At 45.1% G+C, this 25,538-nt stretch overlaps 2 protein-coding genes and 1 long non-coding RNA gene across 9 annotated transcripts in view; 1 reads left to right on the forward strand and 2 right to left on the reverse strand.

The window, feature by feature from the left end:
- Positions 1-10,470, reverse strand: part of Vac14 (VAC14 component of PIKFYVE complex) — a 109,825-nt gene extending 99,355 nt beyond the window's left edge. The window contains exon 1 of the mRNA XM_040736960.1: positions 10,064-10,470. Coding sequence (XP_040592894.1) covers positions 10,064-10,167 — 104 coding nt within the window. The 5' untranslated portion in view covers positions 10,168-10,470. The remainder of the gene's footprint in view (positions 1-10,063) is intronic.
- Positions 10,471-10,490: 20 nt separating this feature from the next.
- Positions 10,491-21,354, forward strand: LOC121136494. Of its 3 annotated transcripts, none has more exons than XR_005873550.1 (5): positions 10,491-10,824; positions 16,506-16,580; positions 18,320-18,356; positions 19,057-19,203; positions 21,250-21,354. It is a non-coding gene; the product is annotated as an uncharacterized LOC121136494 (long non-coding RNA). The 3 variants fall into 3 exon arrangements; XR_005873551.1 differs by having other exon boundaries at positions 10,491-10,667; XR_005873549.1 differs by lacking the exon at positions 18,320-18,356.
- The window catches only part of Hydin (HYDIN axonemal central pair apparatus protein), a 352,162-nt gene continuing 345,897 nt past the window's right edge, over positions 19,274-25,538 (reverse strand). For all 5 annotated transcript variants that reach the window (XM_040736928.1, XM_040736948.1, XM_040736939.1 and 2 more), the window contains exons 86-87: positions 21,569-21,793; positions 19,274-19,954 (exon numbers count right to left, since the gene is read on the reverse strand). In XM_040736928.1, the coding sequence (XP_040592862.1) occupies positions 19,472-19,954; positions 21,569-21,793 (708 nt within the window). In that variant the 3' untranslated portion in view covers positions 19,274-19,471. The remainder of the gene's footprint in view (positions 19,955-21,568; positions 21,794-25,538) is intronic.

Consider the following 25,538-nt stretch of genomic DNA (forward strand, 5'->3'; position numbering starts at 1 on the left):
CTGATTGATGTCACCGTCTACCTCCATAATGTCTCATTCTTCTCTGCAACTCCAGGCCCAGCTGTCTCCAGGTCAGTGCTATGCATCAGCAGCTGACCAATCAGTAAACAAACATCTGCCAGTGGAGTCAGTCTGCAAAGACCAGCAGAGCTGACGGGGGTGCAAGCTGTAGGGCAAATATGGGCAAAGTCTTGTGCTGTCATGTTGCTGGCACGGGAAACCGTGGCCTGTGGGGTTAATTGATGCAGCATCCGACGGTGCTGAGCCCTTCTAATCTTATCACAAGTTAGCGTGAGCAAAGGACACCGTTCCTGTGATCTCAGAACACACACCGAGAAGAGCCCAGCTCACTACACTCCGGCCAGGCTGGTGCCTGGAGAAAGACACACACACACACTGCGATGTGACCTGAAGTGATCCTGCTGAGGGGCAGCTGCACTCTAAAACTGTGCCCTCCGCCAGCTAGTGCCTTGGTCTTGTGACTTCACAGGGAGAGTGCAGAGAGGAAAAGCAGCCACAAAGGAAGCAGAGTAAGTAAAGCTCACCAGCAGGCACCAGCTCCAGGCCCAGTCTTCCTCAAAGACTCTCGGCTGCCACAGCTTTCATCTACAGCTTGGGAGACAGATGTGGGGGGTCTTTGGCTGAACTCGGTTTTGAAGTTACTATCTGGCCTAGAAACTCGCCCAATCATGAATCCCTGGGGTCCTTCAGTGACACAAAGGCCTCAGGATTTACTGTTCTATACTCCTGAGAAGAGACACCACTACCACCTGGTTTCCCTACAAAGTGCTGAAAACGGTTCAACGAGACAGACACCCTAGTGGCACTGTGCCCTCTAGTGGTTTCTCAGAGCCTCTGCATGCAACTGGTTGGAGGTATGGGAGGCTGGCAGAGACACCCAAGACAGGAGCCCCAAGGTTGGCCAACACAAGGTTCAACAACTCCCAAGATATGGAAGAGACTGCTACACTGACCACTCCCTTGGTAGAGGGAACTACAGATGGTAGAACATTTTTGGATTGTTAATCAGTCTAGAGAAAACCTGGGGCCACACTCTGCCACACAGCTACAGCCTGCACTCACAACACAGCCCCTGCCCCTGTAACAAGGGGCAGTGAAAGTCCCAGGCTACACAGACTGGTGAGTAGGCTAGCACTCAGGTTATGCTGTAGACTCTAGAGGTTAGTTACTGTAGTAGTTACTATCATGCTCAACTTCAGGATCTGAACAACCCTAGGGATCACAGAAGGTTTGAACCCTTGACATCAACATAGTATGTCCTTTCAACTGTATCACAGTTTCTTCCTCCTCTCTTGAGGCCACTGTAGCTGGAAAGTAAACATATTCAGTGACGATTCTCTTGTGCTGACTCAGGCACTCAGGTGAAAAGTGGCTTTTCTATACATCATCCGCCTTGCTCAGTGTTCAGACATCCCCGAAGTCTCCACCACACACACAAGGAATGCAGACGAGGCACATCCTCAAGACAGTTTGAAATGAACCTGGAGAGCTGTTTTCTACTGTGAAGAGAAGAAACCAATAAACATCGCCTGAGCCCTTACTGTCTGCCAGGCAAGGTACTGGCTATTTACATATGGGTGCTGGCTAGTTTTATGTCAACTTGACACAAGGTACAGTCGTCTGAGAGGAGGGAACCTCAATTTGGAAAATTCCTCCAGATGACTAAAGTTGTAAGCAAAGAAACCGCAGGACATTTCCTTAGTGACTGATGGGGAAGGGACCAACCCACTGTGGGTGGGGATTCTTCTGGGTCCTGTTCCTGGGTTCTATAACAAAGCAGGCTGAACAAGCCACGAGGAGCAAGTTTGTAAGCAGCATCCCTCCATGGTCTCTGCATCAGCTCCAGGTTTCTCCCTGTTTGAGTTCCTGTCCTGACTTCCTCTGATGATGTGGAAGCTAAGCCAAATAAACCCTGTCCTCCAATTGCTTTTGGTCATGGTGTTTCACCACAGCCAATGATAACCCTAACTAAGACAGCTGGTGATTAAAACCTGCTACCCAATCTAGTACTTATTCTTCAATCCAGTTTACAGCTGAGGAGACTAAGCAGCCCAAGATCACAAAGCTTTGTGAAATAATCACAAGAATTTCACTTTACACAAGAGAACCAGATAATGTGTGTCACATATTCTGCATTGCACATGCTCAAGTACCAGCACCACAGTAAAGTCAGAACCAGGAAATAATGTGTTCTACACACACCATCCAAGCAACGCTCATTCAACAAATGATGATGACCAAGTAGCCTGTCTCATTCTGGCTCTGAGGAGGCTATAAAGGTAAGCCTAGACTTGACATACATTCCTTTGTTATGAAACCTGCAGCCTAGATGTGGGGCTGCCTTACAAATTTTTTTCCCCCTTACAAATCCAATTCTGTCTCAGTTCTCCATATGACATATGTATTCAGACAGCACACCCAGGCAGTGATTTCCTAAAGAGAATCTGGGTAAGTCTATCTCCATCTGTTCCATTGAGTACTAGAGTAAGTTGGTTCCATCTGCTCACACATCACCAGAAAACTGAATGGGAATGAACTTGTGCCTCTGAGGACAAACCAGTGTCTTCTGACAAGGCCTGAGACTTTAACCCACAAAACACATACTGAGTGAGGGGGCAAGCTGGGAGTGAATATGGTAAAAAATATGATATGCATGTATGAAATTATCAAGGAATAAAAGTATTAGTTAAAAAAAAAACCTAAGGGTTGGAGAGATAGTTCAACAGTTAAGACCACTTGAGGCTCTTCCAAAGGATGCAGCTTCAATTCCCAGCACTCAAATGGCAGCACACTTGTCTGTAACTCCAGTTACAGGTAATCTGATGCCCTCTTCCGGCTTCCATGGGCACAACACACATGTGGTTCACAAACACACATGCAGGGAAAACTCATACACATAATACAAACAAAACATCTGACACCCTTCCCCAACCAAAATCATACGAGAAGAGAGAAAGGAGGGTTTTGATTTTAGATGACAACACCTGTGGCTCTCAGTAAGTGCCCCTCACTGTAATGATTTACAGCTGTGGCTCTCAGTAAGTGCCCCCTCACTGTAATGATTTACAGCTGTGGCTCTCAGTAAGTGCCCCCTCACTGTAATGATTTAACGCCCGTCTTCTTACTTCAAGACAAAATATAATCTACAACACGTCAATTAACTACTTACAAGTACACAGCCCAGTGGGTTTAGCACATTCAGAGTTGTACAGCTAGTATCACGATCACTTTAAGGCATTTTCATAAACGCTAAAGAAAATCTGGCCCTTTGATTGTCACTCCCCTTCCTCTCGCCTTTCTCTCTCAATCTCCGGCAACCACAATCTGCTGTCTCTAATGATAAGGTACTTCTGGACTTTTGTGACTGGCTGGCTTCTTTTACCCAGCATGCTTTCAAGGCACATAAAAAACCAAAACCAAAACAAACAAACAAAAAAACCAAAACAAACACACAATCCCCCCACAAAGCAAACAAGCAAACAAACAACCACAGAAACATTCAACCAGAAGTCATAAATGCAATCTTCTCCAGGCAATTGTGTCACACACCTTTAATTCCAGCATTCAGGAGGGACATAGGTAGATATCTGAGTTCGAGGCCACCCTGGCCTCCAGAGCAAGATCCAGGACAGCCAGGGCTGCATAGAGAAACCCTGTCTCAAAAACAAGCAACTGTAAGCCTCTGACCCCAGGACAATCAGCTGTAGGTTCCACTGCTGATAAACAGCAGGCTAAGTCCAAGCTCTAAACTCCACAGGTTGCCTCAAACCACTCTAGGACACGTCCAGGAACTGAAACTATGCAAGTTATCATTCAGAGTTCTGGTCCCTAACTGAGCTTGGGCTCTCAAAGCACACCACATTAATAGGCTTTTGGAATTTGAAGTGCAGGTAAGATTGCACTTGTTGGAGTTGAATGGCTGTGGTGAAAGCTAAACTCCGGAATGCTAGAGAAGCCATTATGAAATGTGAGCAAGCCTCCTCTCTACAGAGTCTGCACGACCTGCTCCAATAGCCACAGTGCCCTCTGTTCTCTCTCCAGGAGGGAATAGACCGGCATTTTACTAATCTTTTCATTTATACTGATCAATCACTGTGTCCCTTGAAATTGAAAGGCTACAAAAATCCAAAGTGGATACTGAGGATGTAGTGTAGTTGGTAAAGTACTTGCCTAGCATGCATAAGGCTCTGATTTCCATCCTCAACATTGAAACATGAGACCCTGTCTCAAAAAAATGAACAGGGGCTAGCATGCACAAAGCCCTGGGTTCTACGCCTAGCACTACACAGATCAGGCATGATGACAAGGTCATCTCTGGCTACACAAGGAGTTTAGAGGCCAACCTGGGCTATGTGAAAATCTTTCTCAAAAAAACTCTTCAAAACAAACAAAACAACCCAAAACTGACATTCAAAAATCTTGAGTGCCTTGTCTTTATGCTACCGTGGCGCCGTGCTGACTGAGGCAGTAGAAGGCAGCTCTTCAGATCCTGTGCCCAGTAGGCTCCCTGGTGCCACTAGACACCGGACAAAACATGCTAGCACAGTGGAACCATGCATACCTTTTCTCGCACATTTAGCATCTGAGGGCCTGCAATAACTATAAAAGATCTTACTTCCCTCAGGAACACCAAATGCAGTACTGGCTGTCATGAGAGTGGATGGGCTCCAGAGAACTGAAAGCGGCAGCTAAGCCACTACAGAGATGTTCAAGGATGAAATTTATTACCCACACACCACCCTTTGAGTGGGGAGCCCACTAACACGTGTGATTTCTTGCCTGGAGATAGGGTTTATATACCCAGCTTGCAGGGATGCCTTTTGGGACAGATAAACCTGGGCTGTACATCCAGGGTCCAGCTGTTAACCTGGGAAAGATGATTTAGTAAAAAATCTCCACTTTCTCATTTGTGAAATGGATTAGTACCACCTGGTTCATAGGGCAGTGAGAGGAGGGGTGGGTAGACAATGGCTAAGCACAGGGATGCTTCTCTATGTCCCTCTGTATCCCACTTCTCCTCCATGGGTGTGGCAGATGGAACTTTACACAGCTGTGATCTCAGGTCACTGTGCCCACTGATGACCATAGTGACCTGGTGCCTTTTATACTCCAGCTTTACAAGATGTGGAGAAAAGGCCCAGACCCAGAACTGTGGGAAATGAACGGCTACTACTGAAGCCACCAGCAGCGGTACTTTGCTATAGCATCGGGGGCAGACTATTTTAACCCTATCTGTGTGCTTAGGGATTTTGGAGAAAAACTCAAACACACCACCTCTCAGCTTACATTACTTCCCCTATCTCACACTCCACTCAGTGGGCAGTTTCAACTAGAGTAACTAGAGAAGTCTGAGACTCCGGCCTCCTGAATACCACAAGCGGTCTCTTGTTCCACCTTTGGAATTTGAATCCTGTTCTCTGGGGCTGTACTTTAAAGGGTCCCAAACGCATCTCACTCTGACTACTGCTCAGCTGTCCATGAGGCTGTGGGCTTCCTGCTTGGTCTAGGAAAGCCAGGGGCAAACCTAGTGGGCAGCCAGGCCTTCAGTCTCCTCTTGAGAGATGGCATGATGTGAAGGTGGGTTTCTTCTTCCATGGAGCTCAAGGCCTTGGAGGGGCGGGCGTATGGGTCTAGAGTTTCTAGACAAACCCTGTGTTGCTCACGGAGCTTTATCACCAGTGTCTCCCCCAGTTGTACCAGTTTTCTACTGGCTACTGCTACATTTTACTAGAAGAGGCCTAAGACAGGATTTATTATGGGTCTTACTGAGCTAATCAAGGTATGGGCAAGTTGCTTTATATTTTGGAGGCACTAAGAAGCAGTTCTCAACCTGTGGGTCATAATCCCTTTGGGGGTCACATATCAGATATCATGCACATCACATATTTACATTGCACTTCATAACAATAGCAACATTACAGTTCTGAAATAGTAATGAAAATCATTTTATTGTTGGGGGCCACCACAACATGAGGAACTGTATTAAAGGATCACAGTATTAGGAAGGTTGAGGGCCATGCTCTACAGGAAAATCCACCTTCTTGCCAGCTTCTAGATAATGCCCACATTCCCTGGCTAGCTGCCCCTTAGAACTTCAAAGCCAGTGATGGCTGCTGGAGTCTCTAATGTTCTTTCTTGGTTCCCTCTTTCACACTAAAGGATGCTTGGGGTTAGAATGGCTTCTCGTCACATTTTAAAGTTATCTGATTAGCAACTCTGCTTGTATCTGCTCCCCCCCCCTCGTGATACATGACAGGGGCATGTCCAACTACACTTGAGTGCGTGTGGAGGCTAGAGCCAACGTTGGCATTTGTCTCCATCACAGGAGAGGTAAGTAGAACTTTAGCTTTTGAGACCGGGTCTCTCACTGAACCTGAAGCTCACTGTTTCAGCTAGACTGACCAGTAAGCTCAGGCACTGGGGTTCTGGGTACATGCTGCCAACCCCAGGTTCTTCATAAGTGCTGGGATCCAGGTTCTCACGCTGGCATAGCAGGCACTTTTCCCACTGTGGTATTTGAGTGAGAAACATCCCCTGTAGGTTTGCATATCTAAACATTTGGTGGCCAGTGGTGGCACTGTTTGGGAGGCTATGGAACCTTTAGGATGTGGAGTCTTGCTGGAAGTATGTCACTGGAGGAAGGCTTTGAAAGTTCAGTTTCATCCCACTTGCAGTTTGCTCTTTTTGCTTTATGCGAGTGGATGGGGTATGATTTCTCAGCTTCCTGTTTCAGCTGTGAGCTGCCATGCATGCCTTGCCATTACGGACTGCCCCTCTGAAGCCATAAACCAGAACAAACCCTTTCTTCCATAAGCTGATTTTGGATCATGGTGTTTTACGGCAGCAACAGAAAAAGAACTAATGTTCCCACTGAGCCATCTTCTCAGGCGTGTATCTACTGTCTTAAATCACATTTTCACAGGTTCCAGGGATGAAGGTATCTTCTGAAGGCCATTATCCTGACAACCAAAAAGTGGCAAGAGCAGTACTGACATAAAGCAAATGTAAATATTTAAAATAGTTATGTAACAGCTGTTTGTACATTACATAACAGTTGCCGTGTGTCCAGTACTGCATTTAGCACTTTCACAACATTAGCTCCAGTAATCAAATGCCCCAATGAATACTATTATTAGTTTGCGGATGAAGACATTGAGGCTAATTAGCTTGCTCAGGCTCACCCAACCAGTGAAGAGGAGTCAGAAGCCCAGCTACTCCATGTGGTCTCTTAAGAAATAGGGTGCCTTGGAAAGGTCACTCACCTAAGGACAGGACAAGCACCCTCACTTCTGTAGCACATAAGCTGTCTACACTGCAGAGGCAACTGCCAGTGTTCTGACTTTTATGGGGTGTTTGTGGTGCCTCATTAATAGACTATCTGGCTGAGGACTAGTCTGACCAGGATCAGTTTGATGAATAATATATGCAAATATGGAACATTCTATGGACAGAACAGAGGGTCTTGGAAGTTAGCACTTGTCAAACTGTAACATGTGCTAGAATTTCTTCTCAGTAGCTGTCTGCAGGCCACTCTTGAGTAGCAAAGTCCTTAAGCTATAATGCTACTTTCCTATCATTCTGGTGGGCATGTGTCAAATGCCACTAGGCACCATGTTAGTGCAGAAGATAAATAAACTGTCTTTGCTCTTAGGAGGTCATAGCCCCCTTGAGGACCTAGGAAGCTTCTCTGAATTTTCCAAATCAAGGGCAGTGTCAAATTAACAACAAAGCTCCCACAGAACCACCTGCAGGGAATATTTATACAGACTGTGCTGGAAGCATTGATGTTGTGACAGCCTTGTTCAAGAACCTAACAGAGCACTCACTCCGGTCAGGAGAAAAGCAGGTACTTCTGTGAAGCTGAGTCGGTAGACAAAACTGCTGTCAGTGTGCAACGGTCTAGATCTTAGTTGTTTCTCAAAGGTCCATGTATTCAAGGTATAGCCCCCAGCCCAGCACTATCTGACAGGTTTTAGAGTTGGGCTTATTGAGAGCTCTTTTTGGGGGGTGTCCTCGAAGGGCTTCACCACAATCCCAAAAGCAACAGAGCCAACTGATCCGAGATCGCCGCATCCATTTAAATCTCAAGTGTTTGATACAGTAATGGAAAGCTGACATTACTGCAACTTCGCAAAGCCACCAGGACATGGACCACAACCATGCCTATACACCATCTTTGGGTCCCACTTTGATCACGGCAATCCTGTTAAGACTTGCTAGGCACTGGAAAGCAAGGTTGTAAACACAAAGCTGTATGAAAAGAGGTAGCTCAAAAAAAAAAAAGTGGTGGCTGAGGAAAGAAAGCTTGGGTGGACATGCTGAGTACTACAGATGAATGGGAGGGTCTTCTCACCTAAGTCCAAAGCCATTAGTCCAGGACAAGGCAGCTGTTCTCAACTGGTGTGATTTTGTACCCTCAAGAGACATTTGGCAATATCTGAAGACAATCTGGGCTGTCACAACTGATGGAGCACTACTGGCATCTAGTGGGTAGAGGGCAGAGGCACAGAACTGCCCTCGATAACCAGGGATTATGCTAGAAACCCCACCCGGCACAGAACTGCCCACGATAACCAGGGATTGTGCTAGAAACCCCACCCGGCACAGAACTGCCCTCGATAACCAGGGATTATGCTAGAAACCCCACCCGGCACAGAACTGCCCTCGATAACCAGGGATTATGCTAGAAACCCCACCCGGCACAGAACTGCCCACGATAACCAGGGATTATGCTAGAAACCCCACACGGCACAGAACTGCCCACGATAACCAGGGATTATGCTAGAAACCCCACACGGCACAGAACTGCCCACGACAACCAGGGATTATGCTAGAAACCCCACACGGCACAGAACTGCCCTCGATAACCAGGGATTATGCTAGAAACCCCACACGGCACAGAACTGCCCACGATAACCAGGGATTATGCATCTCCAAATATCAACAGCATTGAGGTCAGGAAACCTTGAGGAAAGAATCTATCCTAGGTCAATAAATGAGCACTACCCTGCAGTTTAGGGCTGTCTGAGGGAGCACTGTGTGATGACGTAAATGTTTTCTGTTCTGCACTGTGCAGCAGTAGTGGTTGGCTACTGAACACCTGGAATATGGGTAGTGAAACTGATTTTTAATTTAAAATGAATTTAACACTTTTATTAATGTATTACTTTTTTCTTGAGACTGGGTGTAGCTAATCTCAAACTTGTTTCAGCCTTCCAAGTGCCAGAATTACAGGCCTGGGTCACCAGTCTGGCCATCTTAACTTTAAATAGATACAAACAGTCCGTTGTTACCATGTTGGACATTTAAGCTCCTAGACTTCAATGTTTTTCTAGTTTCACAGGTTGCTTCTTTCCACTTTTCTGAAACCACCTACTCACTTGACTGTAAGATTTGCTTGGGGGGAAAAAACTTCACGTGCTCACACACACATACTCAGCAAAACATTACCAATTAAACGTTCCCTATTTCGAACACTTGGAAACAAAGGAAACAGCAATGCACCATTACACACACACACACACACACACACACACACACACACACACACACACACACACACAATCCTGAAGAAGAGGGAAGGTCAAATCTCCTTTCAAGGTAGGGTGACACAACTCAAGATTAAACACGACAATCCTCTGAGCAGCGGATCATGCTTTGACCTGATTTCTACACTTGGCCACTTAACGGTCTCTTCAGAAGTTAAAAAGAGCCGGCGGGACAACATCACAAGCAAGTCCTCCATCCCTTCAGAGGCCACTCTCTGATCTTAGCTGGCTTTGGCTGAGGCCACACTGAGGATTCCTCGCGTGCCAGGCACTGTGCTAAGTACCGCACACACGTTAAGTCAGTTCATTTTCACTGCGGCTATTTGGGGGCACCAGGAGGCTAAAGAACTTGGCAAAGATGGGGCTCCTGGATTTCCCGCTCTAAAGCAATGCGCTAAGAGCTGAAACCTGAGCGGTCAATACCGAACCTTCGCCCGGGACAAGCAGAGCCGCCTGCAGATGCATAGCCAGGGCGGGGTCCCAGTAGCTCTTACTTCTCGATCTCCAGCGCTGCCACCTTCCGCTTTTCGTAGAGTTTATCATTCAGGGCCCGCACGATGTTGGGCGTGAGCGGCGCGAAATCCTTCTCCGGATTCATGGTGGCAGCTCGCGCTGCGCCCGGGAGCTTCGAGACACCTTAGCCCGAGGCTACCGGGGCCGCGCCAGGGCAAGGGGAGTGTGCGGCTCGGCGCGGACCCCGGAGCCCGTTCATGGGCTACACCGCCCCGGGCCCGCCTGCCTTGTCCTGCCGCCGCGTGCCGCCTCAGGTCCCCTGCCTCAACCCTGCTCTCTCCCACGCGCTACCCGGACCACCCCACCGCACACGCGACCAGCTCCCGCCAGGACCCGGCAACGTTCAGTGGGCAGCGGCCATGTTATCCGGGTCACGTGACGCTGCAGGCACTTCCGCCTTCCGCCGGCCGAGGGTTCCGCCCCTCTGAGGCCACGGCCCCGCACGCTTTCTCTGGCGCATTGGCCACGCTCCTCAGGGCTCCACCCTCTCCCCGCCCGCGGCTCGGTTACGAGCTGTGTGTTGTGTGAGAGAGAACAGGTGGCTGGAGGAGCTCCGGACGTGCTGCCAGAGTTTCATCGCAGAGCGTGCGTCTGGGAACAGAGCTTACAGAGGGAGCCTAGATCAGTTTAATTATGCATTAGTTCTTTAGTCACTTAACTGTCACTTTCGCTTATGCCAACGTTTCCACCATTTTCACTATTTCCTAGCCGCGCGCGCGCGCGCGTGTGTGTATGCACCAAGGTGCGTGTTTGGAGGTTAGAAGACAACTTGGTGGAATCGAACTCTTGTCTTCATTGGCAGTAGATGTCTTTGTCCAGCCCAATTATTTTCGAGACAGGTCCTCAAACTGCCTATATAGCTTTGAGGATAGCCTTGAACTCCTGATCCTCTTGTCTTCACCTGCTGAGTGCAGGGATTACAGGTGTGCAGTACCACAGCTGATTTTACCTGGTGCTTGGTATGGAGACCTGAGGTTAGGTGTCCTCTATAGCTCTTATTTTTTTCCACTCTGATCTTGAGACAGGGTCTCATGTGTCCTAGACTGGATTCAAACTATGCAACTAAGGATAGCTGTCCTGGCTAGTTTTTATGTCAACTTGACACAAACTAGAATCTTCTAAGAGGAGGGAACCACAGTTGAGTCTATAAGATTAGGACATTTTTTATTTGTGAGAACCCAGTCCATTATGGGTGGTGGCACCCCTGGGCAGATAGTTCAGGGTTCTGTAAGCAAAGTAGGCTGAGCAAGCTATAAGGAGCAAGCCAGTAAGCAGCACTCCTCCATGGCTTCTGCATCAGCTCCTACCTCCAGGTTCCTGCCTTGACTTCCCTCAGTGATATACTCCTAATTATGATGTTTTAACACAGCAGTGGTGCCCAAACCTTCAGTAACTATATCCTGAGAGAGCTTGGGTAAGGATTCTCGACACCCAGAGCAGATTCTTAGTTTCCTGTCTCTCGTGCCACCCAGTATAGAGCCAATAGCCGCCATGAGATAATCAGCTTGGCAGGTTCTGGAAGTCTCTCACAAAGGCTGCCGTACAGAAAAGCATCTCCTGGCAGCTGCCTGCCAGAGGAATCCAGCAGCCAAAACAGAGGTGGAAGGTCCTAGCCTTGCTGCTTAACAGTTTAAGGGCTCATGCAGTCAGAAAAAGATTACAGATACTTTGCAAGCACAGATTAAGATGAAAAAAAACCCAAAACCAACAAACCCTCTAAACAGGTTACAGTGTGTTTAAAAATATGTAGGCTTGGGAGAGAAAAGAAAGAGTATATACACTCATAGATTAAAAATATATAATTTTAAAATAAAGTCCTTAAAAAGGGAGCAAAGTAATATAAAAGAAAAAGTCATGGTAAAGATGGAAAATACACATAGAGTCTGTATACTGTATGTGATTGTGTTGTCTTTGAATTTTTTGATGCTGAGGAAGGGTCAATATTTGCCAAGACACAATGGATTGTGAAAGCTGCTAAATTAAACCAACCTATATACTTTAAAAAGTCTTAACTTCAAAATGTAAGTTAAAAAATGTATTACTTTAGGAAAGAAGTTATGCTTTTGTTCCCACAGAAAGTGAGAGGCTGTGGATTTGTCAAGGTTGAAGATGATCAGGGAAGAGGCCCTGAAATTCTGGCTACAGTCATAAAGAAATAAACCTAGAAAAACTACAAAACATGTAACATATATGCTCAAACATAAAATAGAATATTATCTTTGGCTGACTTGTGTACAATGTAGAGTCTATGCTTATATTAATATAGATATGTATGTTACCTTTAAAAGTTTATGGATTTTCATGACAAGGGACTAGAGAACAATAAAAAAATGGATGGCCCAGGTGGTCCAGAATCCAGAACAGCTTCAAGGCTGCTGACTTAGATGATCCAGCCTCACAGAATACTACAGCCAAGACTTAACCATATCCTAAATTTTCCCAGGGTCCAAAAACTACCAGGGCTCCAAACAACTAGAAGTACTCTAGAGAAAACAACACCTACATTCCCAAAATAGGTGTTATCATTTAAGGGTGTTAGATAATGGTAAAAAAAAAAGCATAAACCAAGGAGATGATTAGATCTCAGGGATCTCATTCTTAAAAGAAAAAGGGAGGAATATAGAAATGATAGATAGGGTAGATTATTGAATCTACTTTTAAACCAAAAAAACAACTACTAGTCTTAAATATTTCACATTGGTTATGGATTTTGTTATATTGATAGAAATTTAAAGCTAATTTTGTTATAATGTCTTTATATATTCCTACTTTTGTTTGGGATATTGTGCTTATGCAACTCATTTAAAAATGTAATGTATAATTAAGAATACAAATTAGGCTGGGTGGTGGTAGCACATGCCTTAATCCCAGTATTTAGGAGGCAGAGACAGGCAGATCTCTGTGAGTTCGAAACTAGCCTGTTCTACAAAGTGAGTTCCAGGATAGGCTCCAAAGCTACAGAGAAACCCTATCTTGAAAAACAAAAACAAAAAACAAATTAGTAGTTATCTATGATTGTCAAACTTACATTCATATTAGGTATGTTTTCAAGGTCAGATACATATATATTTAGATAGATTGTCTTTAAACACTTCAGAGATCCATAGTATATGGCATTTAATATGTTTAATAAACTAAGGCTTTTCTTGACAGTGAGACATGTCTGCTCCTGGCAGCACCAACTTACTTCAAAAGAAAATGATGGGCATTAAAAAACCTCTATATGGAGTTTGTTTTCTTTATGGCAGAAGCTAGCCATATGGGCAAAGAAACTGCTCTTACCTCAATTGCTGACTACTGTCCAAATTGGACCAGCAGGATGCAAAAGACGTAAGAGCAAGGTAAACTGGAGAGGATGGAGTTGAGAAATTCCCTGTATGGCACAAGGCTGATTCAGCGCCAGCCAAGAAACCATAAGCAGTTCCAAGAAGCACCCAAACTGTGCCCACCCAGGACAGAGTGACCCCATCCGGGTGGTCAGGCAGTGACTGATTTTGGTAAATAACATCTTGTCATCACAACTGTCCTTGTGGGCAACTGTTAGTAACAATTTGGAAATTCCCCTAGGCCACCTACTCTTACCCAATCCTGAGCAGTCAAAGCACGTACCACCCTGCTTGTGTGTTTTTTTTCCTTTAAAAACCCCTTACAATGAGGTCAGGACCCTTTTCCTGCAGCTGCTGTGCCAGTTTGCTGGACAGGGTCCCTGCTAAGGCTTGTAAAATTAAACCTTATGCGTTTGCATCAGAGTCTGTTCCTTGGTCTCTTTTGGGGTCTTACGAAGTTGGCGTAACAAAGAAAGTGACTGTTAGACTTTGCCAAGACAAGGACAGTCCTTCAAAATTTCCTACTTCACAGGAAAGTCTGTCAGATATAATATGCCTGGAGGTCAGAGTTGGAGGCCCCAGTATTACAGAACTTAGGGTGACTGTCTAGGCAGTCAGATGTCCCTGTCATTAGGTAACATTTCATCTTTTTGGGATCTTTGATAGAGTTGAAGACTATATAATCATAGTATTTTCCTTAGTTATGATAAAAGGAAATAAGTATAAAGCTTTAGAGTCACAAAAATAGATAACAATGTTTTCTCTATTTTTGGCAAATACAAGTAAACTAGAGATTGTAACTAATTCTTACTTGATAACTGTTTTTGTTGTATATAATTTTAGCATGTTAAAGTTAAAACCTTCCTTTTTATTAGACAAAAAGGGGGAAATGTGGAAAACCCTTTACACTGTGTGAATATATGCCACTATGACTGGCTTAATAAAAAAGTGACTGGCCAATAGCTGAACAGGATAAGGTAGGTGGGAGAGACAAACTGAGAATGAAGGGGGAGTCTGGAGTCACCAGCAGACACAGAGAGAGTGTGCTGTACTAAGAAAAGGCACCAAGCCGCATGGCAGAGCGTAGATAAGAAATATGGGTTAATTTAAATCTAAGACTTAGATAGTAACAAAGCCTGAGCTATTGGCTGAGCATTAATGATTAATAGAAGCATCAGTGTTTTTATTTGGGAGCTGCAGGTGGGACAGAAACTTCTGCCTACACAGCAGTTAATACATTCTTAAGATAAAACTAAAAACTTACGATCCTCTGACCTCCACCTCATTAGTGTTGGGATTACGGGGTTCATGTGGTGTTGAGGACTGAATCGAAGGCTTTGTGTATGCTGGTCAGCTAACTGAGATACTTCTCCAGCCCTGACTTTTTCATGACAAAGTCTCTTGCTGAACTTGACATTCATGGATTTGGCTAGGGTAGCTGGCCAGTGAGCCCCAAGTACGGGCCTGTCGTCTTCACTCCCCCACCACACAGCTGCCCGACCAGGCTTTAAGTGGGCACTAGGGATCTGAAGTCAGATCTCCAGGCTTGTGTGGCTTAACATCCTATAGGCTGAGTCAACTCGCCAGTCCTTCAAATCTATTTACTTAAGTTCTCACCTCAGCCTTGCTTGTGCCCTAAAATAATAGATTCAATATGCTTCCTAAGACATATTAAAATATTGGCCATGTAAAAGTGGTATTGTCTCCTAAAATTGCAGATGTTAACTGTAACAGATCCCCAGGCCATAAAACCCAGCATGTAGACAGCATCACTTGCCAAAATGAAAACAAAAACCTAATCCTTTAAAGACCATAGTTCTGGGAAAGTCTCTAAATGCACTAACCTTGCTTTTTGGTTTCTGTAGTTCTTTTCTAGCTAACTGTTCTTGCTAACTGAGCTGTATTGCTAACTGAAATGTGGATTTGTGCTTAAAAGCTCAGCCACATCTGAGAAAGTCTTGGGGCTACACTGGGATCCTGAACCTTCAGCATAGTTGCTGCCAGCTAATGAAGACTTTCTATTGGCTTAAACCTGTGTCTGTGTCTGGTGGATGCCCCACAACACTAGCTGACCTATGTGTGTGCATGATCTGATACCCAGGAGGGCTAGGTTATAGATAGCAGTTCCAAATTTGCTGAGGGCAGGTAGACATCTACATGGAATCATGGGAAAGTAGCTTCTTTGGGTTGTCACATTAAATAGTGGAACAGGACTTGAATGTGTGATAAAATGGGGGAGGGTTGTTGCTGTAGAGTGATTAAAGATACAGTTAACAGGGGAATATACCTGAATTCAACAAAGCTTTCAGAGTTGGGAATTTAGGAGAAGGGGGTCTGGCTTACCCTTGAGTCCAAGGAATACTGCATTTGTTCTTAGATCCAGGATGCCACAATTTTTAACAAGTAAAAAGCACACACATAAAGCTACCATGACCTTGAAAGTGGAGCATCAGCTCTAGCTCACAGATCAGAGACATGGTGAGTGAGGGGCTGTGGTGGGCAGAGTCCTTGAATGTGAACAACTCCTGTAAATATAATGAGCTAATCCAGAATTATTGTGTTCGAGAGCAGAAAAGATTTTGCAATAATGTTGAATTAAAGGGGAGGGGAAAGATTATTGTGGGTTGGCCTGATATAATCAGGTGAGACCTCAAAGTAACTTGAAATTTGATGTGTGAAGAGTTTCCTGATGGCCCCAGGAGTCATATTGTGAGAAATTTATGATGGTAATGACAGTAGTCTCTAGTTGCTGATAGCAGTCCCTTATCATCAATTGCCAAGAAAGTATGATTCCTGTCATAAGACACAGGAAATGAATTTTGACAAAATACAAGGGAAACTCAGAGGCATATACATGAAAATGAGGTTGGTCCTTTGTTTAGGCTTGTGGATCTCTGGATAGAGAACCTGCTCAGTTCACATGAACTCTTGACTCACAGAAACAGAGAGAGAATAAACCTTTGTTGTTTTAAGCTTCTAGGCTGGCAATTGTGTGTTATGTGTCCATAGTAAACAAACATTGGGCCTAATCTAAAACTCAAGAAGTCATGGAGAAATTAACCAACAAAATTCCATGAGTATGTTTTCTTACCCATAGGGTTTTCACATGTGGCAAAAGCGTCCCCAACACAATCCAGTGACTGGAGGAAGGAGCCCCTCGAGCACCCCACTGGTATGAAAACCTTGATAGACGTACATAGACTCATGCCCTGCGAAAAAATGTCTTGTCCTCCTTTTACCTTGCATCAAGTACTTGTCAAGGACATTACACAATGCTGTGCAAAGTTTAGGCACTCTGGATTCCATGATGGTTGATATAAGGAAAAAACCAAACCAAACAAACAAGGTAATGGGGTGGTTGTGATCTGTTTCCTACAATGTGCCTTCATTTCCAGTGAATCCATTTCTAGAAAAATATTTCACCCGTTTTACATTGCTTGTTGGGGTTGGCTTCTTCGTAAAGGTGAACTGAATTTCCCAAGGGTCACACTATTATAAAGCCTTTAATAAATGAAGCTAAGCAGGTTCTTTTCTTCTTTTCCAACCAGCGGGAGCTCTTTTCTCTGGAAACTTCACTCTGAATCAGGTTGCTAAGAAACCAGTTTCTCCATAAAGCCCAAACGAATGCTTTGTCCACCTTCAGGTCAGAAGTTTCTAGAAAGGAACTTCCCTGGTACCTTAGGGATGTAGAATAATTAATGTGCAATGCTGCCGGATGCCTTGGTTGATGGGCTTGTGCATATCATGGTACATGTGTGGAAGTCAGAGGACTTCTTTCCTCCAGTGTGGGTCCAGGGGATTGAGCTCAGGTTGTTAGGTGTGGCAGCAAGTGCCTTCAGCTGCTGGCTCCTACTTAGTAGTATCTTTACTGGCTGTAGAATGAATTGGTTTGACCTATAGGTTTGAGTTTACAAGCATTATAGGGAAAGCTTAATTTGGCTTTTGTTGTGTATAGCATGGACTGGCTGAGGATTGTGAGGGGGCATAAAAAGTTGAAGCTCTTTTTCTGTTGATAAAAGATTTTTAAGGGCTTGGGAGATGACTTGGTGGGCAAGTCACTTGCTGCACAAGTCTGATGATCTACACTTGAAAACAAGAACCTACGTAAAAACTGGAGACAGTAGTGAGTGTGTCTGTAATCCCAGTGTGCCCCTCTTGGGAGACGGCAGAGAGATACAGGAGAATCTCTGGAAGCTCGTGGGCCAGACAGCCTGGCATAAGCAGAAGTGAACAAGAGAGATCCTGTCTCTAGGCAGGTACTGATACCTGAGGCTCTTCTCTGACCCCCATACAGGTGCCATGGCAAATGCATACCCACACCATCACACACACACATAAATGCAGGCACATGTGTGTACACACACAACACCACCATTTAAGTCAATGTGGTACTACAAAGTGTAATTCTGGTACTCACAAGGCTGAGGCAAGAGGAATGGAGTTCAAAGACAACTTGAGCTACATGTTGAGAATCTGCCTTGAAAGAGCCTGGCCAAACCCCAACCAAGCAAAGAGAACTCCTAAACTATCCCCTCCAAGCCTACCATAGGTCCTGGGCTTATTAAAAAGCAGGTTACTGGATTCTAACTCAACAAATCTATTCTGGAGACTGAGTCCTTGGGTCTTTAGCAGCTTACCAGATGCTGCTTCTGGGGGTGGTCCTGGGACCATTTGGACATCTACTTCTTTTTTAGGGGGCAGTTTGAGGCAGGTTTCTCTGTGGCTTTGGAGGCTGTCCTGGAACTAGCTCTTGTAGACCAGGCTGGTCTCGAACTCACAGAGATCTGCCTGCTTCTGCCTCCCAAGTGCTGGGATACAAGGTGTATGCCACCACCTCCTGGCAGACATCTACTTCTTTAGAGACTTAGTTCCCAAATGGCCATCTGCTTTCATACCTCTTGTCTCTTGCAGGTGGGCTGTCTGGAAGCAGGGGGATACTCAGTGAAAGGTTAGCGTCTATAGCAGCAAATCTACTTCAGAGCCAGTGTCTAGCCATATTGATTTAACATGTGGCCCCATAGTCAGTGGTCCTGTTAATGAACGTGGGTGTGGGGTCAGGCCTTTGGGCTGAGGTGGGTGCTCCACACCTCCGTGCGGGTGGAACTTCCTGGGGGACGTGCAGTAAAGACACTTACTGAGATGGCCACCCTTTCAAAGCATGTGGCATAGCTGCAGTTTCAACACAAAATTGAGATAAGGTCTTTACCATGGAGGGATTCCTGACTGAGATGGAGTGTCACGAAGGAATCGCTGGGCTCGCTGTGTGGCCCTGGGTCTCACCCTGCAGTTATGTGTATACACACGCATATCATAAGAATACATGATAATCTTGCTCCAGCCCAATTCAATCAGTATTTGGGGAGGGTATGTTTTAGGTGAGAATTAGGCGACTGTGTGTACAGATGAGCAGAGAGCCAGTGACCTCCAACTGACTGCTCTACTCAGGGTTGGGGAGGAAAGAGGGAGGCATTCTTTCCTCATTAGCATTCTCCAGAATCCAAATTCCAATGAGGATTTACCTCCTAGAGTGAACAGAAATGAGATCTGGAGGCTGATGGAATAAAACACAAGAGAAACAGGGAGGGGTAGCATCCCCGAGTTGCCCTAATGTGACCTGTCCATCACTCTGAAGACGACTATTTCTTTAGCTTTTAAGAGATACCACATCAAAACAGAGTCCTGTGTGGGGGCTGATGACATCTGAAGAAGAATCAGCAGTCCCCTGCACCGACACGTGAAAGTGCTGTGTGAAGAGCGTGAATGGATACCGTGTCTCCTCACAAGCTGGGATCACTGTGAGTGCTTATCTGTGGGGACCACAATATTGAGACTGCCACTGATTCATTTAGCCTGAATGTAGATCTGTAGTGTGCCACTATAAATTTTAATGTGGAACATAAGTTTCATATCTGTATTTATAAAACATAACATAGAAATAACTTCCTCTATAACTGACATATAAGAATGTCCTTGGGAAATTCCCATTTTCTTCTCTGTTCTTTGTTAGGATGGCACAGCATGTGGCTTGTGGACTGAGATGGCATTGGCTGATGAGGTTGTGACTTATGGGGTGATCCCCTTCAGATAATAAACCCATTTGATTCCAGATTCGGTGCCTTTGCACTGAGGGCAGGTGACAATCAGCTTGGTGGTGATAGGGGTTTTACTGCCTGATGGGTTCCCTTCAAAGTAGACTGTGATGTTGTTGATCTTCTTGGGCCGCACGGACTCTGCAGCCCGGATAGTGAAGGCTGGGTTCTCCACAATGAAGGAGAAGTTTGATGTATGCAAGAAGACATTCTTGAAGGGGATGACGATGTTGTATCCGGCTCTGATTAGGAAGGGGCCTTGGGGCTTGGGGGGTAGAGCAATTCCGAAGAGTGGGATGATGTATTCACCACCTATGAGTGATGACAGGCTCAGGATGCCTTTGGTCTCACCTAGGCGACTGGGCTCAAAAAAGACTTCCACGCTGACCTCGGTGCCACCCTGGGCTCCTGGGGCTGCATTAATGATTCTTTCCGTGTGGAAGTCAGGACAGTCTGTCTGAAAGGGAAACAGAGTACCTTGACTCACACAGGATCCTAAAGAGACTTATAGGAGCCCAAACCAAGCCCTTCCACTCTCTGACATTAAAGGATTTATGTTTGTGTGAGGTTGGGCAGGCTGTTATGTGATATCCTATACACTGTGGAGTTGGGGTTTTTTCAGGTAAGCATCTCTCATTACTATTCCAACCTTGGCACTGAGAGATGTTGATAATGCACCGTAAGATGTACAGCTAGATGGTGATGGGGGGGGAGCTGGGACTGTTCTCCATATCTAGTTCTTCTCTCTTTTCATTCACATGGAAGATGGGACAGTCTGACTTGGACAACACTAAACAGTGCCATTAGCATCCTAGAACATTTAATTGTCCACAGTCCCATCAGGGTCTTTTCACCCTTTGAATGCTATGGCCAGAAGAAGCATTTGACATAGGAGTTGTTCTTCAGCAGAATCCTCAAGTAACTGTGATAAACAGAGTCTCCTACGGCCCCTTACTGGATAGACAGTCCAAGCAAGAAATAAACTTTTTTTTCTCTTTTGAGACACCCAGATATCAGACTACACATAACCTAGTCTGTCTTGATTGGTATGACAGCCGAGAGACCCATGCTTCTAGTTATAACCATGGATTCTTGATTTTCACTGGGGACATGATCATCCATTTCAAATGTCTGTCTTCCTTATTCCCCTTGTGGTGGGGTTTAGTCCTGTGAAATTTTGTTCCATGGGATATTGGGAGAAGTGTTGCATGCAACTCATTTTCCCTGCATGAATGTCATTGTAATCTATCTTGGTTCAAGAGGGCCAAAGCAACTCTACAGAACAGAGTATTGGGACAGGAAGAGTCTTGGTGGCTAATGTCACAGAATTGCCATTCTAGACCAGACTGCTCACATCCAGACTATTGTCAGAGGCACACATTTCTATTTACTGTTATTTAGGTTTTCTGCCTTGCATTCCAACTGTCATAATGCCTAACGTGTATGAAATGCTTGCTATGGGCCATGTACTAAGGAAGGAGTAGTCTTTGCAGATATATTGCATGCATGTAAGGGCTCATAGTACTCCTGTGAGGTTGCAGGTCGAAGGCTACTATGACTTGGATGTCTCACTGAAACTCATGATGAAAATTAATCTCCTTGGTGAGGTAATAAAGATGTGGGCTCTCTAAGAGGAGACTGGGTCATTAGGGCAGCCCTCTTGTATAAGTGCATCCATCCATGGATTAGCAGACTGATGGGCTCAGCTTTGAGAGTATATCTGTTTATAAAAGCCAGTTGTTCCCCACATAGATTCACCCCTTATGACTCTGGGACTCCTCAAGTGAGTACTCACCAACAAGAGGACCTTACCACCTGTAGCCCTTCGACCTTGGACCACTCAATTTTCAGAATTGTGAGCTGAATAAACTGTTATTTATTTATTCATTTTATAAATTATCCATCCTGTGGTTTTCATTTATAGAAACAGGAAATGGCTGAGACAGGGCCATTATCTCCATTTAGAGTCCACTCACCCTACAGTCCTCTTATCCCACAGCCTGCTCACCCAGCAACCTGTTATCCTGAAGCCCGCTCACCCTGCAGCCCGCTCACCCCACAGCTCGCTCACCTTACAGTAGTACTCTGTCTTCTGCCGGGTATAATTGGTGAACTTGGCCAAGATGCTTTGGTTGCTGCCAAGAACGGTCTGGAAGTGGACAGTTTTCTCTGGAGGTGCAGGCAAGGCCTTCAGAACTAGCTCGTACTGGTAGTAACCCAAGTCACTGTTGTGCAGGGTCAGTCTTCCAAAGGTTTCTCCAGCTTTCAGGGGCTGGAATTCAAATGAGAATGCTCCCTGCAAGAGAAGGCAAAGGCGCTTGTTATGTGGGAGGTTTGACCCATCATCTCCCATCAAGTGACCGACCCCAGGCCTTGAAGCAGGTGGTGGCAAAAATAATGCTTCAGATACAAATACTGATGCTGACCCTGAGCGTGGAAACTTCAGCCCAGGTTAGCCCATTCTCTCTCCCTTTCATCCTCCCTGGCTTTCTCCATTCCAGTTATTTCTCTGACTCTAACTCTAAGAAACAGGTATTAGCCCCTTTCTAGGGAAGCACATTTATAGAAACCAGCAGGCAGCTAAAGGTCAGACAGCCCCTTCTCCACACACAGTCATTCTCAGAACAACTTCCTGGGTTCCATCTTTACTGGAGGGGAGACATTGTCTCTCCCCCATTCTTACAAGATGAAACTGAAGGTATTGTTTATAATATCAAAGAGAGAGAATGACTCAAAAGCACCACTAGTAGGAGATTGGTTTAATGATTTGGGAGTCTTCCCATCTCAGTAGAATATCATACAGTCACAAAAGAATGAGGCAGAATTGTAATGAGAGATGTTGATGTTGTAGGTAGAAGAAAATACATAAAGCTCATACTTGTTTATTAGATATTAACTTATTCTGTGTATGCACATATGTGCTTGGCTAGAGGGCAACTTTCTGCATTTGGTCCTCGCCTGCTACCTTGTGACACCCGAGGATCAAGCTCAAACTGTCAGGCCTGTGTGCAAAGCCTCTGCCCACTGAGCCACTGTCAGGCCTGTGTGCAAAGCCTCTGCCCACTGAGCCACTTTGCTGGCCCATTTTTGTTAATTGTGTACAAAAGAATCTGTGAGAAAAGCTATTCCTAGGCAGGCAGTAGCAGCACACGCCTTTAATCCCAGAATTCGGGAGGCAGAGGCAGGAGGAGTTCAAGGCCAGTCTAGTCTACAGAGTGAGTTCTAGGACAGCCAGAATTGTTACACAGAGAAATCCTGTCTTGAAAAACAACCAACCAGAGGGAGGACTGATGACCAAAGGGATTAAGACTGGGCTGGTTAAACCCTAGAAACAGCTGACCTGACAAAGGTTAACTCTTGAATCCCAGGCTGATGCCTGGGAATCCAGCATGGGACTGATCAAGACCCCCTGAACGTGGGTGTCAGTGAGGAGGCCTAGGTAATCTATTGAGCCTTGGGTAGCAGATCAGTACTCATCCCGAGTATACACATGGACTTTGGACTCTCATCCAACAATGTGAGATGCACTCTCACCCTGAACTCTTGGGGGAGGGTCTAGGCCCTGCCCTGGATGAAATGACAGACTATGGACACCCCCATAGAGGGCCTCACCCTCCCTGGGGAAATGAGGGGACAATGGGGGGGTTGGGGGGGAGGGCACGGGAGGAGGGGAGGGAAAGGGAGAGGGACCTGGAACTGACTTTCGAAGCAACCTTGTTTTTAATCTAAATTTAAACTTAAAAATAAATAAAAAAATAAAATAAAAAAAGAAAAACAAGCCAGGCGGTGGTGGCACACGCCTTTAATCCCAGCACTTGGGAGGCAGAGGCAGGCGGATCTCTGTGAGTTCGAGGCCGGGCTGGACTGACAGCCTCCAAAACAATACAGAAAAACCCTGTTTCGTAAAAAACAAACAAAAAAAGAAAAACAAACAAACAAACAAGAAAAACAATAACAACAATAAGAACAACAACAAAATTCCTGGTGTTACGTTTGGGAGGAATGGGTATGGGATTTTTTTACTATTTCATATGCTTCTATATAGCTTAAATGTTTTTACCATAATAGTTATTAATAAAACACAAAAAAAACCACAGGCTGGAGAGATGGTTCATCAGTTCAGAACACACTGTTCTTCTAGAGGACCATGGTTCAAGCTCCAGAACCTACATTAGGTGGCTCACGAACACCTGTGGCTCTCGACCACCTGTGGCTCTATCCCCTAGGGGAATCCAATACCTCTAACATCTTCAGACACCTGCACTCATGGGCACATACCCCACCCCCACATGCACATCATTAAAATAATTTAAAAATTAAAATAAGAACAATTCTTATTGAAAAGTAGTTAGAATAAAAAGAGTGTCACTAAAGCTGCAAACATTCAGCAAACAGAATGTGATACAAAAGTGGTTTTATAATTAAAGTTGACATGAATAAATGAATGCAAAAACAAATACAGCTTACAGAAATATACTCAAGAAGAAACAGAAAGTCTAGGTAGTAGTATAACTGTTAAAGACATTTACTCAGGAGCCAGGGACTAGGGGTATAGATCAAGTAATAGAGCACTTGCCTAGCATGCCTAAGGCCCTAAATAGACTTTCCAGCATTAAAAAAAATCAAACTGGGCAACGGTGGTCTAAACCTTTAACCCCAGCACTCAGGACAGAGGTAGGTAGATCTCTGAGTTCGAGGCCAGCCTACAAAGAGAGCCCCAGGACAGTCAGGGCTGTACAAAGAAACCCTGTATTGAAAACAAACAAAATCAGTGGCCAAACCTGGTGACGACGGTCTTATAACTAGCTAATGGAGAGTCTGAGACAGGAAGAGCACAAGATCAAGACCTGTCTGGGTTAGAGAGTGTGTTCCAGTCCAGCCAGAGTAATTTAGTGAGGACCTGTCTCAAAAAAGCAGGGGTGAAGGGGTATGGGGAAACTGGCTCTGTAGCTCAGTAGGACGAAGAAGCTTTTCAAGAAAGCACAAGGCTCAGGGTCTAATCCCTAGCTCTTCCAATTGTTTTCCTCCTTAAGTAAATTCCAGGGCAGGGCGGAGGAGAGCTTAGTAGATAAAGCCCTTGCAGGTCACTCCTGAGAGGAGGCAGTAAGAGTATGCCTGCAAGCTTCTGTCTGGTGCACGCCTCTCTCCCTTGCAGGCTAGCCACGATCCCTTACATCTTTCAGTCTAGGGAAGTGGGCCATGTTGGAAAATGCTTTGGGGAGAGCTTCACATGATGACTAACCGAGGCCCAGCCAACTGCCAACAGGGAACTAAAAGCCTTTCCAGCAACCCCGTGCCCGAATCTGGAAGCAGATTATCTATTCTCAGGTGTGGTACCAGGTCGACTGCCAGATTGGAGCCTCATGAGACACAGCCCCCCACCCCATCACCACCCCCCAGCTAGAGTCCTGATTGTGCAGCCAGCAAGCGTTTGCTGGTCCACAAGATGCTAAGTTCGAGAGTAATTTGTTATGGATCAACAGATAACAGATGGCCGATTTTTAAAATAATTGATAGGTTCAATGGAATTCCATGCAAAATCCAGAGTTCTTTTTATTTGTCTTTATTCCTTCTGAGCAACTTGGTTTCAAAATTTACATAGAAGTGAAGAGTCAAGAATAACTGATATATTCCTGAATAGTAGCAAGAGTGCAAGCTATCAGCAGAATAATTGGTCGACAACTCTATTTAATGTCAACCAACCCTTCTCTAAGTATATTTTAATAAAACAAAGAAGTCTTGGCATATTCCAGCAGGGGGAAGATGAGATGAGGTTTTTTTCTTTGCTTCTTTTTTTTTGAGACAAGAAGCTCAAGGTGGTCTCAAACTCAATACATAGTTGAGGGTTATCTTGAACTTCTGATCCTGTTTCCCATACCTTTGGAATACTGTGATTACAGACATGTGCCATCATGCCCAGTTTAAAATGAGAATTTTAGCCTGAGATGATTCATATTGACTTGGGGGAGCAAAGTGAAACTTCTACTCATATTATACATAGAAACCAGTTCTCCAGGTTTAGGGTAAAAGGATAATAGTAG

The sequence above is a fragment of the Mesocricetus auratus genome, unplaced genomic scaffold, assembly GCF_017639785.1.
Source record: "Mesocricetus auratus isolate SY011 unplaced genomic scaffold, BCM_Maur_2.0 Super-Scaffold_6723, whole genome shotgun sequence".
NCBI lineage: Eukaryota > Metazoa > Chordata > Mammalia > Rodentia > Cricetidae > Mesocricetus > Mesocricetus auratus.